The 17,043-nt window shown below is 35.5% G+C and overlaps 1 protein-coding gene across 1 annotated transcript in view; it reads right to left on the reverse strand.

Annotated features, from left to right (window-relative positions):
* The window catches only part of heca (hdc homolog, cell cycle regulator), a 68,804-nt gene extending 52,065 nt beyond the window's left edge, over window positions 1-16,739 (reverse strand). Inside the window, exon 1 of the mRNA XM_073082599.1 lies at window positions 16,011-16,739. Within this exon, the coding sequence (XP_072938700.1) occupies window positions 16,011-16,600 (590 nt within the window). The 5' untranslated portion in view covers window positions 16,601-16,739. The remainder of the gene's footprint in view (window positions 1-16,010) is intronic.
* Between the last annotated feature and the right edge of the window lie 304 nt (window positions 16,740-17,043).

Raw genomic sequence — 17,043 nt, forward strand, 5'->3', positions numbered from 1 at the left:
AATAGCTTAATGGATTTAAATGCAAATGTCAAATGTTGGTCAGCGAAGAAATAAACAAGGAAAACTGCATCGATCTATTAATAGTAATAAATACGTAAACAAATGGAAAATTATATGTATTTATTTATGGTACATGCAATTGTGCACCACTTATAACTGCTAGTGATAAAATGCTTAAAATAGGTATTAACTGCCATACCTATATTAATTCTCGCGCACTATGAATAACTCCCTCAGACAAAAAAGTAAGACATGTCCGAAACTTTTGCATAGAAGTTGTACCTGTGTAAGACTAGAGCCATCTTTGATTTACTAAACGTCATTTTTTAATTGCATTTTTACCTTTACATAAGAGCTTTAGATACAAATTATGATAATTTGGTATCGTTTAATATTTTTATGAAGAAAATATATCTACTGTTTAATTTTTTTCGAGTAATACAACTTATAACAATGTATAATGGGAAAGGAAATTCTTGAATAAATATTCCTTTCATAAAATTAGGCAAGCAGAGTAATAGATGGAAATATATTCATTTAACAAATGGAAGTTGAATGAAATCTAATTGGATACATGACAAGAATTGAGTGCCAGTAGCTCTGTCGCAAGCGTGGTAAATACAAAATCGTTAAATGACCGTTTTGTTGCGCGAACTTCGCAAATATGCTAAATTACTAGCATTATTTTAGAAATATGCACCGGCTAGAATTATGGCGCAAATGTTGCATAGTTGAGAAAATTATTTTAATGTAGGGCAGATTGTTGCCAGTGCAACTTTTGTGAATTAATTTCAAAATTAGTATAGATACGTATATATTTTTATCAAGGGCCAATAGCGGGAAATATAGGTACGGTAATTATGCAGTTTGACTACTTTTCCTCCCCCGACGGAATATCATCAAGGGTGACTTATTGAAGCCACCCATGCTAAAAAAAAAATATTGCATTGATTTTCGAAAAAGTAGCCAAACTGCATAATTACCATAGGTACTTATAGGTACTTTAAGTTATATAACGCTACCTTTACTCTTACAGGAATTCTCTTTGCCTTGAATACACATGTTGAAAAAGTTATATGAAAGTATGACTGTAGGCGGCGCTTCGAAACATTTCTTAAAATTATACCTTAGACGAGCTAATTCACGTTCAGTCACAATTCACCAGAATACCACTCATTATATAAGGCATACTAACCCATGTTGTCATTGTATTGTATGTACATAGGAAGTTAAGTTAGTGATCGTTAATTTAATAATACACTTACGTCGTACCTTCTGACCAACCACAATAATAGATCGATTATAGCCGCGTCAGATTGCATAGAGAAAAGGTATACCAATAGTTATATACGCGGGCTAATAAAATGCAGTCGAGATAACGAATGCAATTAAGATAACGGCAGTATTTACAGTCTTTTTACTCACTGCCTCACGATTTATAGGTACGAATACTAGTTATATAGTGTATGCATTGAGGAAGGTTGGAATCACGTACAAACATTGGAACTTTGTAAACAGTTACTCATAACTCAGGTACATATATTATTTTTAATTACATATTTACTGCCTGAAAAGTACTTCGTTCGTGTACATGTGATAAAAATAAACTATGACTTTGTTGAATACTTTTATGGTGTGTTGTTTATGATTGTGTGGAAACAACAATTGCGAGCGTAACTGCGTAGAATACTACGCGATACAACTACTCACGTGTTAGGGATGGTCAGTGCCAAGCCAACTATGTTTCAGCTATATAACAACTGCATAGCCAGTTGCGTCACCGCTACTTGTACCTACGCTATTATTTATAAATATAGCAATGTGCATTTCCGTTACAAAATTAATACAATTGAAAAAATAACAGAAGTTTCTGTTGATAAGCATTCAATGAGCACTTGGAATAAAATAACGAAGAAATGATAAATGCAATATGAAATGAAATGATTCAACGTTCTTCACGTTTTAATTAACGTGACAGGACGTGATCATGCATCCCATATCATATCGAGAAAAAACTATAAAACTAGCTTTGTCCATGAAGGCTAGTCATAATATATAATACCTTTCTTTAGCTAATGAAGATTTGTTGATTACTTCGATTAGTTCATTATCTGCACCCACTATTTACAATTACAGTCAAGTGTTTCTATTCCCAGATTACTGAGGTATCTTATCGAAATTGCTTTGTAATAGATGTAGGTTAAAATATTATTAAATAATTTGATAGATTATAATGAAATTAATAGCCTATTAGAAAGAAATAATTTTCTAATGTTTTTATTATATTACAGTTGTATTGCATTGTCTGCCTTCGAATAAATAGTCTACAAACCTCTACAATTTTAACTGCCATGATAGCGCGCTTCTTATGAGCGACAGTGGAATTTCCAATACCCGACAAGAAACCCCTTAGAGCCTAGATTATTCGCCATCTCATAAAAATCATTCACCTGTGATATTGAATGACTAGAAGTTGTGGTCGGTAGACTGGTGGATTAGAGCAACCCTGTTGCGAAGTGAAGTACATACTAACAGACACTTTTTTTTACGTCAGAAAATCTCGGCACGAGTGCCTTCCGCCATATGGGCCGACGGAAGGTGATGTCGGGCTCCAACCGACTAAAAACCTGACGGTGTCCCTCCGCATTACTACGGGGGTGGAGCCGCGGGAACACTTGCACACACTTCCGCGACTCCACTAGTGCTGTCCGACCGAGTCGCACTCGCCTCAGGGGATACTAACAGACAGTAACCCGACAAAAAAAAATACATAACCCACCCTGGGTTACGTATTTTAAAAAAAAAAAAAAAAATACACATTTATTATCCTAGTGACATATCAACAAGCTATTGATATGTCACAACAAGCGATTGATATATTACAACTTTTCCGAATGTGGTCATTCCCAATAACATCAACATGACAACGACAATTCCTGTTGCTATGTGGTTATTTCGTTGTCGACAAACGGTATCAAGTTGACGAGTCAACGCCTCCATAAATCTGCTATCTAATCTAGCCGTCATTCCCAGGCTATTGCGGTGGATGCGTTATTACAAGATTTATACCCCGGACCATCTGCAATATGCATTTGAAATGGGACCCTTGCATCTCTGTTACCATTCGCATACATAGCAATAACATTAATTAAACTTGATTGATTGTATTATTATTATGTAACATACAATATATCAAATGGGATATCGAACAGAGTTCAAGTTCTACATGATTCATTATAGCGTCCCTAAGCTGAAACTTATGGGTAGCTTTTATTAGAAATTGAGTAAGTATTTAACTTTATTTAGTTGATAAAACAGATGCGAAGGAACCCTTTATTAAGCTCGAAAAACATAATTCTTTAAAAACTTTGAATCTTTGTGAAGAATGGGTGGATTTATATGAAGTCAAAACGGCGAAGGGCTGCCTATTGTCGTATCTGACCTTTAAATAATGAACGCAGAGGTGTTCGGGCGCAACGAACTACTGAACTTTACCTATAACGGTTCCAATTGCAACATCTCGTACATTCCCTTCGTAATGGCGTTTTCTGCTCACTATTCTGACAATCGCCGGTAATTTACTCCATTATTTAAATGCAATATTAATTCGAACGCGTTAATTTTATCGTCGAAGTGGTTTACTGCTTGCACTAAATTAAGCTCTGAATTTCAGCGTTTATGTCACTAAAGTTGTAAATTTACTTGAAATCCAAGATTTAATGCAGCGTACACCGTTAAATATAAATAACACGTTAAACTTTGCAACGAGAAAATGTTAAGTTCACCAATTTAAATCATGTGCGCGTAGAAACTTGAACTAAGCTCACGAGAATTACTTTTAAAGCGAGAGCAAATTGAAATGATTATTACTAAGCATTTGTTCAAACACTTTTTAACGAAGCTTCAATTTGTTGAATCTCTTTTCGTGTCCTTCGCTCCAATCTCGAGTGATAAAACCGAGATGCACTTTAATCATGCCCGCAAGACATTTATTACGATCCTATTGTCAGTATAAACGTTATTTATACAGACGATGTATTTTTATAACTCCTCGTATATCAAAATTGATTTGTATCGAATTGGTTTCGAATGGCCCACTAATAGGTACTAAATTACATGAATTGAAGAGGTTCAATCTTTAACGTAATTTGTGTGTATTCGTTAAACCGAAGCAATAAAACCAGTTAGGAATCACAGGCAGTCGAGGATAAAATATAAGATTCAATAATTAAAGCCGTAAGTCGTGATGCACTCGCAAATAAATTTCATGTAAAATCGTAATGGCCGATCAGTTTTGTGTAAGAGTGAAAGTGTCTTATACAATTTCGCCAGACTGTTAAACAGGAATTTCGAAACACGAAACAACTGCATTGTGGTTGCACGTGCATCAAAGAACAATTGCATGCAATCATCTTTGAGAGTGCTCGTAGCATGAGAAATGCAACGAACGAAAGTCGTGGCCTTTGACAGCGAACGGGACGGCAACATCGCGGGATCGTCTTATATTTAGCTCGGAACATAAAGCTTCGTTTACAAATTTAATTGCATCGTCGATCGCCCGCCGCGCGACGCAAATAGCCCGGCGCGTCCCTGAACCTAGCCGAACTTTCTCCCGCACGCTGCATCCATGGAGATATGAACATTTGTTTTTATTTAACGAGCGCAATCGTATAAAACTTGACCATGACCAGTACGAACGCATGGAATAGGAATATTTCCACAACTCAGTATTTCATTTCAAATTGCTCTCTGCTATGCGGCATTGTTAAACTTAGCGGGAGTTATTTGCTGAGTCTGGATACTTTAACATTACAAAGTACAATTTCGTAGTCTTGTAAGTTTTATCCAATCCCGTCGCATACATAATACAGAGTTGGTCAGCGCCGTCTAGCGAACATAGAAGTTCCAAGAGTCATTCTGAGAATTAATGGTTAAATTATGCATAGTCCGCTCTAAATTGTCACCGTTCCACCGGCCGACTGCACGATGAAGTTAGGTGCAGACCAGCGCAGGCCATGTAGGAGTTGTAACGACAACACAGCGTGGGGTTTTGGTCTACAATATTTTATAAGTATTATTAGGCACGTAGGTATACTCATCAGTTCATTAGATAGCGTACAAGTACGTTTTAAACATAAGTGGATATATTAAAGAGAAAACAAGCAAAAATATGTTTTAACATTTTTTCGCGTTTCATACTCGACATTTTAATCAAGTATCTAGCGTTAACTTTTGCCATTGTAGAGATTACTTTTGGGGTGAGTAAATCGAAATGCAGTCGGTGATACACTTAAGAGGTACGTCAGTAAAATTTGAATCAGTCATCGTCGAGTGAACCTGTACGAAACGAAGGGGAAGCGTATGCTTTGTTGGAGTTGCATTATACGGGGAACATTGGTGCGTGCCCACACGCGTACTCGGCACACAATGCATACAATGCAAGCGTAAATACATCTTTGCTGGGCTCCACTATGCATAATCACACAAATTTGCAAGTAAAATGACGAGACACGGCACTTTTTAAGCCTCGCAAATGTAAAAACACAGCATTGTTTGGACGAAACGAGGTTCCGATCGACGGACGCATCCTTAGCTATTATCGTCCGAAAACTCAATACAAGGTCGACCGCGACGGGACGTGACAAGACGGATAAATGGCGCGTTTCGTTCCGAGATAGATGCAAGGAGTGAATCGGGGTAATATTGAATTGGGCTGCAAATTATGCAGGCATGCGCCGTTGCGGCGATCACGCCCTAAAAACGGCGTTAACGAGCCCCAACGCCCTCTGCCGTCGACATGGGAACGGAAATCACTGTCTTGTCTGACGGGACCGCTGCCAGACAGACCACTGGCCACTTAAGTCGCATAATTTATTACGTTATTGTGATATTCCATATTTGAATAGCAAACAGTAGCGATTGTTTTCAATAATCGCGTATCATGTTGAACGAACGTAGAGGCAAAGGTTAGAGCGGGTTCTCCAAACGCAGCAAGATCGTTAATCATAACATGAAATCGGGAATGTACAAATATGTCCTCTGCACTTTATAGCACGGTAGTCGTGAGAATGCCGAGATATAAGGCCGAATAACGAGCACGCAATTAATATAAAACGGTGATTGACGTCTATAAAGCTGCAATAGCAATGTAAATTTAATAAATAAACTGTCACGAAGTAGTATTTGTGAGGGTCCGCGCCGGCCTTGGCCGTTTCAAGAATGACTCGTTAAGAGAACATAAACAAACATTAACTGCACAGTTTATATAGTATATACGCAGATGGACTGCTTTTTCATTAGCTTTTGCAAAAAAGAAGTACACAGATGTGATTGTTTTTTGTATCTCCATTTAACATTGAATTATGCAGTCATTTTTTTCCTCACGACTTCCTGTACAAAATAGTTAATCTGAATTGGATTTTTAATGTACCGGATACCTTTATATAATTGTTTTGGTAAACATTACATCTATAACTATTTGATGAGTAAGTTGGAACGCCTGATGTTCTCAAGACGTTATGTTTACTGGTGGACACTTGAGAACGTATTTTACTTTCTTATTAGTAAACAATTATGAATTGCATCTGTGATACCAGGCCCTTGAATGACAGGGGCCCGAACGTAAGCAAAAATGCGTATAATGTTATTTACAATTTTAAAGTCGGGCAGTAAGTATTTCGCGGAAAAAAATATTATAACAGTCCTGTAAAATTATCATAATAAGTTTTCACTGCAAAAGTAAGTCAAAAGAGGAATCATTTATTTGGGGCCCCAAACTAATGTCGATACAGGGCCCATAATAAATCTAAAGAGGAATAATTTGTTGGGGCTACCAAATTTTAATACGGAGTCCATTTCCTACGCTACCGGTTAGGATATTATTAATACATTGTTTGCGAGACGTATCTCTACTAAGCTCCTCGTTAATTTTACAGTTAACAATAAGAGTAAGTAAGAAGGTAGTTCAGTTTCTCCGATACCCTTTGCGGCCTCCCCTCATATCTCCACGCGCCAGTGACGGCTGACTCACTGCGACCGCGCCTCGCACTGTTAAGGGTTTGGTCAATTCCTTATTTATTTCTCACTAGATTCAAACAATAATAAATAACGAATGCTTAGTGCTACTCTTTAACCTTAACCTTTAGTCTATTGTGTTGAGGTTAGTTATTCATTCAGTTTTTGTTCTTCAATATGAAATATATTTAATAAGTAAAATTTACATAGAATTTGGAGCGTGTGTCAATATTACGAATCGATAAGCGTACAGTATTTTCGTAAATCACGAAAAACTAATTTCTCACAATGTCTAATTTAGCTTATCAAATAAATAAACAACAATTTTTTTTAATGAGCAATCCGCGTGTAATAATTAATTATTGTAAAAAAACTGATATACCTACTTACTTTCGACCTAATACATGAAACGACTCAGGTTTGAATCTAAACTCACACATTTAAATGTAGTCTCTTAGTGTGAACATTTGTATCCTTACATGTTGTCACTATAATCGAACAACAACATACAGGGAATACTAATGATGAACATAATATAACACTAAAAAAGCACTAAAAATCTAAGAACCAGTATCACCATTCCATTTCCAAACATTTAAATAAAGTGAAAAATGTCGTCCATTTTAAAGTTATAACAGCATATTATTTACACGTGCTGAGTGCAGTGCCTTAAGCCGACATAATAAGCTAGTGTTGGCTCGTCGGGCCCGTCTCAAGGTCTCGACCAACGTGATCAGACTATTTTTTGTGTCGTAATTTCGCGGGCCAAATAAACATCTTCCTGCAAAATAAATCATAACAATAGTGACGTTTTAATACCGGAGTAACTAGATAAATAGCGTAACTTATATTAATAGTATGAAGTATACCTACAAGTTACATTCCGTCGGTTATAAACATTTCTGACATTATATTTTATGTTTCTTACATAGGTCAGGGCCTTTCGTGTGAGTCTAAATAGGTTTCTACTTATTCCCGGAAAGCATACTATAACATGTCGGTCTAACATAGTTATTAGGGGCAGCAACTTAATTGTAGCATCGGTAGGGAATGAAGTCCCTCCAATGCTTCCAAGAATTGGAGGGATAAAGTCTACGAGTAATGTCTCATAAGTAATTAATTACCTTATGATATATTCATCCATGATATCATAGAATTGCATGGGGACGTATTTGAACGTAGACAATGGTAGGCATTAAAAATTGTAATCTCAACATATTAAAAAATCTGATTATAAAACTTAACCATTACGAATAGACATATATTTAGCTACAGAATCAACCGTTTTCATAATTAAGTACTTACTATAAATTTAATAATAACAATATTATACCAAACAATGTGTTCACATATTGTATTCTTTTATCTTTCCAATCAGTGTAACAAGAGATGCAATTTTATTGTATTTCGTACCAAATGGAGCAATATGGTGTAGTTACTTATAGTTAGCTGGTAATCGTTTGTTTATTATGCGCATTATTTCACAAGTTCATATGACTCATACACACATATGCTGATTTCAGTCTTATCGAAGAATAGTTTCTTGTATTTGTGTATAAGCTAAATAAATATTAAAACTTGAATAATGACTTATTTATTCAGATCATATTTTAATGAAATAATAATATTTTATTTCATTAGTACTGAATTTAATTACTTTCTCGGAAACGGCAGATAATGTTTAATGTTCATTTACATAGGTAATTATAAGAGCAGTAATTCTTTTTAAAGCGGCACGTAGGTAACGCGATTTCATAGATGTTGAAATATTCGTATGTGTCAATTGATTTTAACTAAACAGATTCAATCATCACGTGGTTATAATAATATAGTAGTAGATTTTTTTCATGTTAATCATAAATTAATTTGTATTTTTGATACATTCATGCGATATTTTATTACAACTTCATTATTTAAACATTCCGTGTGTTTGCTATGGACATTTAAAAATTACGATAGGGAAATGTCAAATACAATTACCGGTAAAGTAAAATGTTGGACAGCTGTAATGATCATTAACATTTTAAATATGTAAGTCAACAGAATCAATAAAAAAATGTATGACATAAAAAATAAGAGCTTTTCATAAATTTTATTTTAAAATAAATGCATAGGTAACATTTTGATAAAACTGTGAAATGTGTTTTTACGAAAGGAACTAGTTATTTTAGCTTATACCTATATAATATTTTAAAATTAAATCGAAAACCTGTTACTAATTAATGTGGGATAGTAAAAGGAGAATGCGATTAGGAATTATTTATTACATCCACTGGTATTTTTGATTCGACGGGTAGAAGCTTACGAAGTTTGGATTTTATTTTTGAAATTATTACCTAATAATTTTCATCTTGTGGTCATTCAACGACAAACAAGTTTAATATTCGTATTATGAATACCTATAAGTTGTTTATCATTTTAATTAAACCGTGTATTGTATATTTATCAACAAATTAATTAGTAGAACGTAGAGCTCATATTAAAGCAATAATTATATTATTTATAACCATAAAAACAATTTTATACCAATATATTTTTTTCCTTTGCATTATATATGAACAATTTTTGATACAAACTTTAAGTAAGCAATTATACATTTTTTTTAATAAATTATACATTTAAGATAATTATAAGTTTATAAATGTGTTAAACTTTGATTCTTTATCGTAATCACCTACAATTATCTTCAGAAACGGTAAATTAAGAAAATAACGAACATGTAATCATTGAATAGGTGGAAACTATTCGATAATGAACCAATAAAATTAATTAAACATGCGAAGCCGTTCAATGGGCTTGTAATACATACTATAAGCTGAAAACAGATGCAGGATAGCATAGAAACTGTCTCATTAAGTGTATTGGGTACTGCCAAGGTATTTGTGACCTTTGGGTGAAGACTCTAGTGAATAAAATTATTTAAAATGTAATAACACTACCCTTTTGTAATATTTTTGTGATATTTGTATATCAATAAATGTAGATATTGAGATATTGTATTTACTTTTTTCTATTTAAAATATTTTTAACGAACAACAATAAAAAATAAGTACTCTTTTCCAATTCCGTGTACAGAGAATTTACCTACAAACTTGTTTTTGAAAGAATTTTAGTGGCTGCACACTACATTCCACTTAAATTTAAATTACTTTATCTTTCTTGGTCCGTACTAAAAATGGATTAATATCTATCAAGATATTTAAATTTCCAAATGTAGTAATTTACAAATAAACATAAAAAGCAGATGCGATGTCGCATACAAACTGCTTCATTAATTTTATTTGGATCCGCCAAGGCATTAGTTCTGATCCTCGGATCGTTGGGACTACATTATAAATTACTATTAACTAAAATTATTAAATAAGAGGTAAGAGCAATTACTTGAATGTCATTCAAGATTTATATTTTTGAAAAAGTTATAGTATTAAGTATACAATAAGCTAATTATTTAAAAGAGTGTTCTAAACATAAATAACTGGTTGAATTAAACCTATTTATGAAGTTTAAAATGTTTGAATGTATTTCCAAAACGATATATGATTTAATAATTGTCAAGTCATATGTTTGTAAGAATAAAAAGCCGCGATAAGCTAAAAAAAAGACAAGTCAGTCGCATACAAATTATCTCGTTAAGTTTATTAGGAGCTGCCAAGGCAGGCAAATAAAAACCTTTGGCTCAAAAATCCCGTGTTTTATAAAAATCATAAACTTGATTTTAATATTAAATTCAAACTATACAAAAAAGGTTACCACGATGTATTTAGGTGTCATAATACATGTTATTCCTGTTTTTAGTTTTTTTACGTAAGCAATAAAAATATTGAAGTCCTAATTGAGTCGTGTCCGAGATGTCGATTTTTGACCCGCCCTTTTCCCACCTCCGCTGTCTGTAATTTACACATAATAATATTTTCTAAGATTAACCAACTTGAACGCAGTCAATTAGAAATACATATCTTAAAATCTTATTTAAGTAATGTATTTCTAATTAATAAATCTTATTTAAGATATGTATTTCTAATTGACGAAGAAGAAATTATTTTATTCTTTACGTACGGACGTATGAATATTAAAAATAGTTTTTATAACACACGCAAATGATGCGAAGTACGTATGAATATTACAAATAGATTTTATAACACATGCAAATGATACAGTAATCCGAAGTGATAATCAATAGTTAAGTGAGTATAATTTTCGAGGTTATTTTCATGTCATCTTTATAGGTCAAGTTAACGAATAACATCGGCGTCATGCACCACCCACGGTACATACCTACCGCACCTACACTTATTAGTTTGATACGCCTCAAGTGAGATTCTGTCACAGATTGTAAATCTTCAATGAGGAATTTATAGCTCTGCAATTTTACAGACTGGGATCTGGTTTTATTTAAGTGTGAGCAGAGATAATAGCAATGTAATTGTAAACAAAGTATAATACATAGATATGCAAAAGGAGTTTTGTTAAACCTTCTTACTTACCTAATGAATCGAATAAGATAAACATAAATGAAACTGCATCTTTTTATGATTTCAATATAACTTAATTCTTTTGAAATATTCTCGTTCAGCTTATTTATATTAATATTCCACCTTTGGATATTATTATTCTGTCTGATCATTAAATGAATCAATTTTAACGTTTCAGTACAATTTTCTATTACCTAGTACGGTTTGTATTCATTGTTTAACTTTTCATTCATTACTTTAGTTAAAGTGGCTTTGTTCGTTAGTAAGAACTTAATTAGTTTATTAACAAAAATATATATTGATGTTTATGCACATAATTTATGCCGTAAGGGATTAATAACAATACATTATAAATTAATAATATGATATTGTAATATTTACGGTATAATATTATACGGTCATTGAATCTGTCCATTTTCGTGTGTTAGTTTGCACATATTTATACCTACATGTTAAAATTTAGCTTTTTCACCAAAATGCCTATAAAGTAACTTTAAAATGAAGTTTATGAATGTGACGTTTTAGTATTTTACTACTACGCACTATACTATGAGCTTAATAAACAAAATACCATTTTTTTTACAAATAGATTTACACAATTGATATGTTTTTTTGCGTCCAAGTGTATTTTCCAAGTTCTTGTTAGGCCGAGCGTGAAATTTTAGGACGGTTTATAAATAGACCATGTAACAGGATATATAAATTGACAGCTGTAAGACAATCCTCTATATTTTAGTACGCAGTTACGCACTCGTATTCGCTGCGCAGTCGTTGCGTTATTTGAACTGGTTTTTAGGGATCCGTAGCCAAAGAGTAAAAACGGAACCCTATTACTAAGCCTCTGTTGTTTGTCCGTCTGTAACCTGTAACACGGCTCTGTCTCTTGAACCGTAATAGATAGACACTTGAATTTTTATTATATGTATAACGGTGGGCGCTACAGCAACAAATACTAAATATTAAAATAATTTTGTAAATGAATGGGGGTCGCCATACCGCTATTCTTTGCTTTTTCTATTGAATCAAAATAGAGTGTGAAAATGTTCATAATAAATTTACTTTAAATATTTAAATACAAAAAATAATGAAAATTCTATAGTACAGAACCCACCGTGTGCAAGTTTGAATCGCACTTGGCCAATTATTGCGGTGTTTATGTACCAATGTACGAGATACAATTTTATTACATCCGTACTGCTGTTTCCACAAAGTTTTTATCACCAAAGAATACGAGATACAGGATATTTAATAAGATTTTTTGCACGGTATGGTTTTAATGAGGTTTATTTAAACCTGTATCCAATGTATTATGTAACAACTAAATCGTTTATTTATATACCATTTATAACCGGTTCAAATACAGCTGCTTCAACTTTTTTTCTTTTTGCTCCATTAAGTTATAAAAACTTCAGCAATTTTTCCAACAGATAAGGTAGTTTTATTTGTATCAAAACAAAATGTCAACTTATCAGTGACAAGTGAGAAACTGTTAAACTTGCTTTGATTTGCTTTAGCTGCCAGCCTTTTTTGTGTTATTATTGTTTTTACTATATTGACATCTCTCACTGTCTTTAAATATAGTGAAATATCTAAATAGAGCCTTAGTCAACCACGAATGCGTAATTACTTCTGAGGCCTACGTTAACTATGCCTTACCTCAATTTGAACCAAAATACAGCGAGCCCCATGGATTGGATAGCTATGTGGTCGTAGCTACAATAGCGATACACCTACTAACCAGGAATGGGTTGTATAGCTAAATCATGAAATGTTCTAACACCTTTGACTTATGGTTATGAAGGAGACTTGCTACGGAAAATACCTATATCATAATACACAACAAAAAAATGCACATTATTTAGTCTGTCGGATACAAGTCATCAATAAATACATAGCTTTTCAAATATGATTCATAAAATAATGTACAATATCTCTCAATTACAGCTCAATCTCATTTATGTCTCCACATTCATCAGGCTAAGTGCTTAAACATAAAGTAATTATGCAAATCAAAAGATAACATTTCCTCTATTAGTTTTGATTACTGTGTTGCGTCATTCGTGCCCATATTTATTTATTTAAGCATCATCTTGGATTACATGCCACCATCCGTATATATATGTTTCCAAATAGCGATGAACTTAAACCTAAAAATTGGATTTTACACTTTACTAATTAAAAAAAAAACCAATTCCAACGTAACTTTTACCAAAACTATGTCCGACAAAATTACAACAGCTATCCAGATGTTTTTCGCCGTTCATATTTTTTTCTCTTTGTCAACGGTAGGTAAGTAAAATTTAAGCCGGAAACGAATTATCGATTGGCAAAAAATACGCGGATACGTAATGAGTCTTGGCGAAGACACCGCAACAATTTGGACAAGGGAAGGGCCGGGGGCAGGTCAATTTCGGGAAAACGCATTTTTGCTACGAACGGGAAACGGAAACCAGCTGTGCACCGAAGCGCAGTTAATGTATGGGGCCGGCGAAATTGCATTTTTAGGGCTCCGCCAATTTGTGCCGCGCCAACCGTACGGGAATTATAACACTTACATTTCGTGTGCAAAAAACACAAAAGGGTTAGTGTCTGCTGTTCGAAACGTTACAGTAAATACAAAAGAAAATATTCGTAGCGGTAGACCAAGGATATTTTATAATAATAAAAGATATACATATTATCATTTACGGGAATGCCTGCCATATTATCAGGTAAAAAAACAAAGAAAAGGTATGCAATCTACGAGAATATTAAAATTTAAGTCATTCATCATACAATAATAAAGGTTTTAGTCTTTTTTTTCGAAATCTGAAGTTATCTTAGAGACTCTAACAACTTAAACAAACTTAGTTACAAATATAGTTTCGGTCCCCGGCTTCTGCCCTGGCCGTGGTCATCAGGCCTCTATGAAGAACTTAATATAGGCACATTTGAAACTGACCACTTGATTTTTATATGTTATAACTTTATAAGTGTAAACAGGTATTTAGTTAAATTCATTAATTTCGTGAATGTTATTCGCAACGTGAAAAGTTAGAATTGTAAATTGTGTCTGTTATTGTATTTCGGTTGTTTGTGCAGCATTTAAATATCTGACTAAAGTCTAACTAAAACCACATATTTGCGACGCCAGTCAATAAGTGCCCGTGTGTAAGATTTTTAATTTTCGAATGTTATATTTCGATTTCTTAACTTATTATTATTTCTGAAAAATAAATAATACTATTGAACATTAGTATAATAATTTCTCTGTTAACAATACATGAACTTTATGTCAAAATATCCAAGTAATTTCGCTGGTTTTTAGAATTAGATTGTTATAACCAAGCCTATTATTCCGCCAGCGCATGCATGCAACCATAGACAACGCAGCTTTGCCTTTTTATTTTATTCCACTGTATGGCAAAGTGAATGGAGGTGGATATAAAAATATTCCGCATAGCAGAGTGCCTTCTCTTTAGAATTTTGGATAAATTGTTATTTGATTCTAGCCAGGAAAAGTCTTGAATGGGTATGGAATATTATTTACAAACTTTACTCCTCTAATGCTTATGTTCTTGCATTCTAATAAGATTATTAAATCGTTATAAACTTTTTAATTGTTATACTGTGACGATGAAAATGTAGATTTAATATTAAACCACAAAACATATTATAAGTAGAACAGTTACAACTTTAGTTTCGATTTCGGAAACTTACTTGGCTCGATTGGCTTGATTTTAGTTATCTATCATCTTATCATTATACCTTACAAAACACTGTAATTGGCAAAAAATATCTAGATCAATATTTGGTTTAAGAGCTTAGATTTAAACCTTATATTTATTACTTACCTAGTTAGTGACATACAGATATAAACTTTTTTATTCGTGTTGCAATTGGCGACGGCTACCTACCTACTTGCATCAAATTAGGTGTTACTTACTTGAGGCAGTTAGCAACGTAAGTATCTAACTATCTCTGAATTGAATGCACGCGAGTGGCGGGGGAGCCGGTTCTCGAACGAAACTAGCCGGCTCCAAGCCCACAACCAGTTTCGCGCCAATTATGTGGACTCGCTATTTGATACGATATAAACAACCGGCGAGAAATGCATCCAATACATAAGTACATTGTAGCCGTACTCCTTTTGCTGATCTCGCTAAATGTCAACGTAGGTGTTTTCAACGTTAAGCAATTCGACCAGCGCCACCGCTACTCCCAGGAAACGAAGTAAGCATCAATTCGACGAAGTAAGCATCAACAAATGATTTAAAAGCAAAAAGCTATGCTAACATTCAGCAAACACTTCGCGACTTTTAACGATATGTGTCCAATGTAATTCCAACTTGTCTGCTTACACCTTTTCAATTATTCATGAAATCGGTGACAAATACATAGGAATACTAGTACTTGTTGGTGCCGAAGGGTTTAGTTACATTTGCAATAATAATATTCAAAATAGAAAAGTATTCTATTAAGCCATAAGTACGTTTATATAAATTTTCACCCTGAAATAACAGTTTTTTAATTGTTAATATTTACCTGATCCTGTCGGAAACGATTTCTGGTTTGGAGTTTCTCTTCGCCGGTGTTATGGTCTGGGGTGGAGCATGTGTGGGGCTGGTCGATGGCTCTGAAGGTGCAGAAGGCGGCGAGCAGGAGCCGCAGCTGGAGAGACTAAAAGCTCTGGTGCGGACATCGACTGCCGCCGGGGTTCTGCCTGATCGTGTTCGCCTGCGGCGCTTCTTCTCCTCATCGGCTCGGATCGCCGCTCCCGGCGGTGCCCAGTCTAAGTCTTTCTTCAGGTGCCCCCGTCCGCAACGGCAGCCGCAGGCCTTAAATGCCAAATCATAGCCTTTCTTCGTCCAAAGATTCTGATGTCGCTGCCGCTCGGACCACGAGCGCGCTCGGCCGCAGGATTTGAGATATGCGAGAACCCCGGCCTCCCATTGCTCGAAGCACTCTCGGTGCATGTACCGGCCGGCGGCGCACGTGTCATTGTTGCATAGCACGCGGACCGCGTCCTCGACGCGCACGGGTTCCCGGGGGCGAAGGCACTCGCCGGGCACGCAGCACCCGTGGACGTCCTCCGCCTCGCGCTCACCGGTGGCGCCCTGTCTTCGCGGAGCCATGCCGCACCACGATCGACTCGCAAACGAAATCGAACGTGCCGCCGCTAAGTACCGAAGCGCGTCACGCGAAACACATGCTTGCCGGAGCGCGCGCGGCCGACTAATAACCGCGAGTGAACGAAAGCGAAATTTCAAGAGCGCAGCGCGTCGCCGCGCCGCCGCCGCGCCACCCGCCTGCACGCGGGGCTGACCTTGCGGCGAGCGGCGCGGGGGCGCGGGGGTGCGGGGGTGCAGTGAGGGGCGGGGCGATGCGGCCGCCGCGACGGGTGGGGAGAAAGTGCCTAGGAAATTTTCACTTTCGCATGGTGGCGGACGCGGCAGCGACGGTGGTTGCTGCTACCCAGGGTGGTCGGGCCGCATCCGCCCGGGGTGGTGTCCGCGCCTGTCGCCGTCTCGCCCATACCCACACCCGTTTCAGGATTATGCACTACCCCTCAGTAATT

This window comes from Epargyreus clarus, unplaced genomic scaffold (genome assembly GCF_041222505.1).
Source record: "Epargyreus clarus isolate Ecla_fem2 unplaced genomic scaffold, WU_Ecla_fem_2.2 ptg000018l, whole genome shotgun sequence".
NCBI classification, from domain to species: Eukaryota; Metazoa; Arthropoda; class Insecta; order Lepidoptera; family Hesperiidae; genus Epargyreus; species Epargyreus clarus.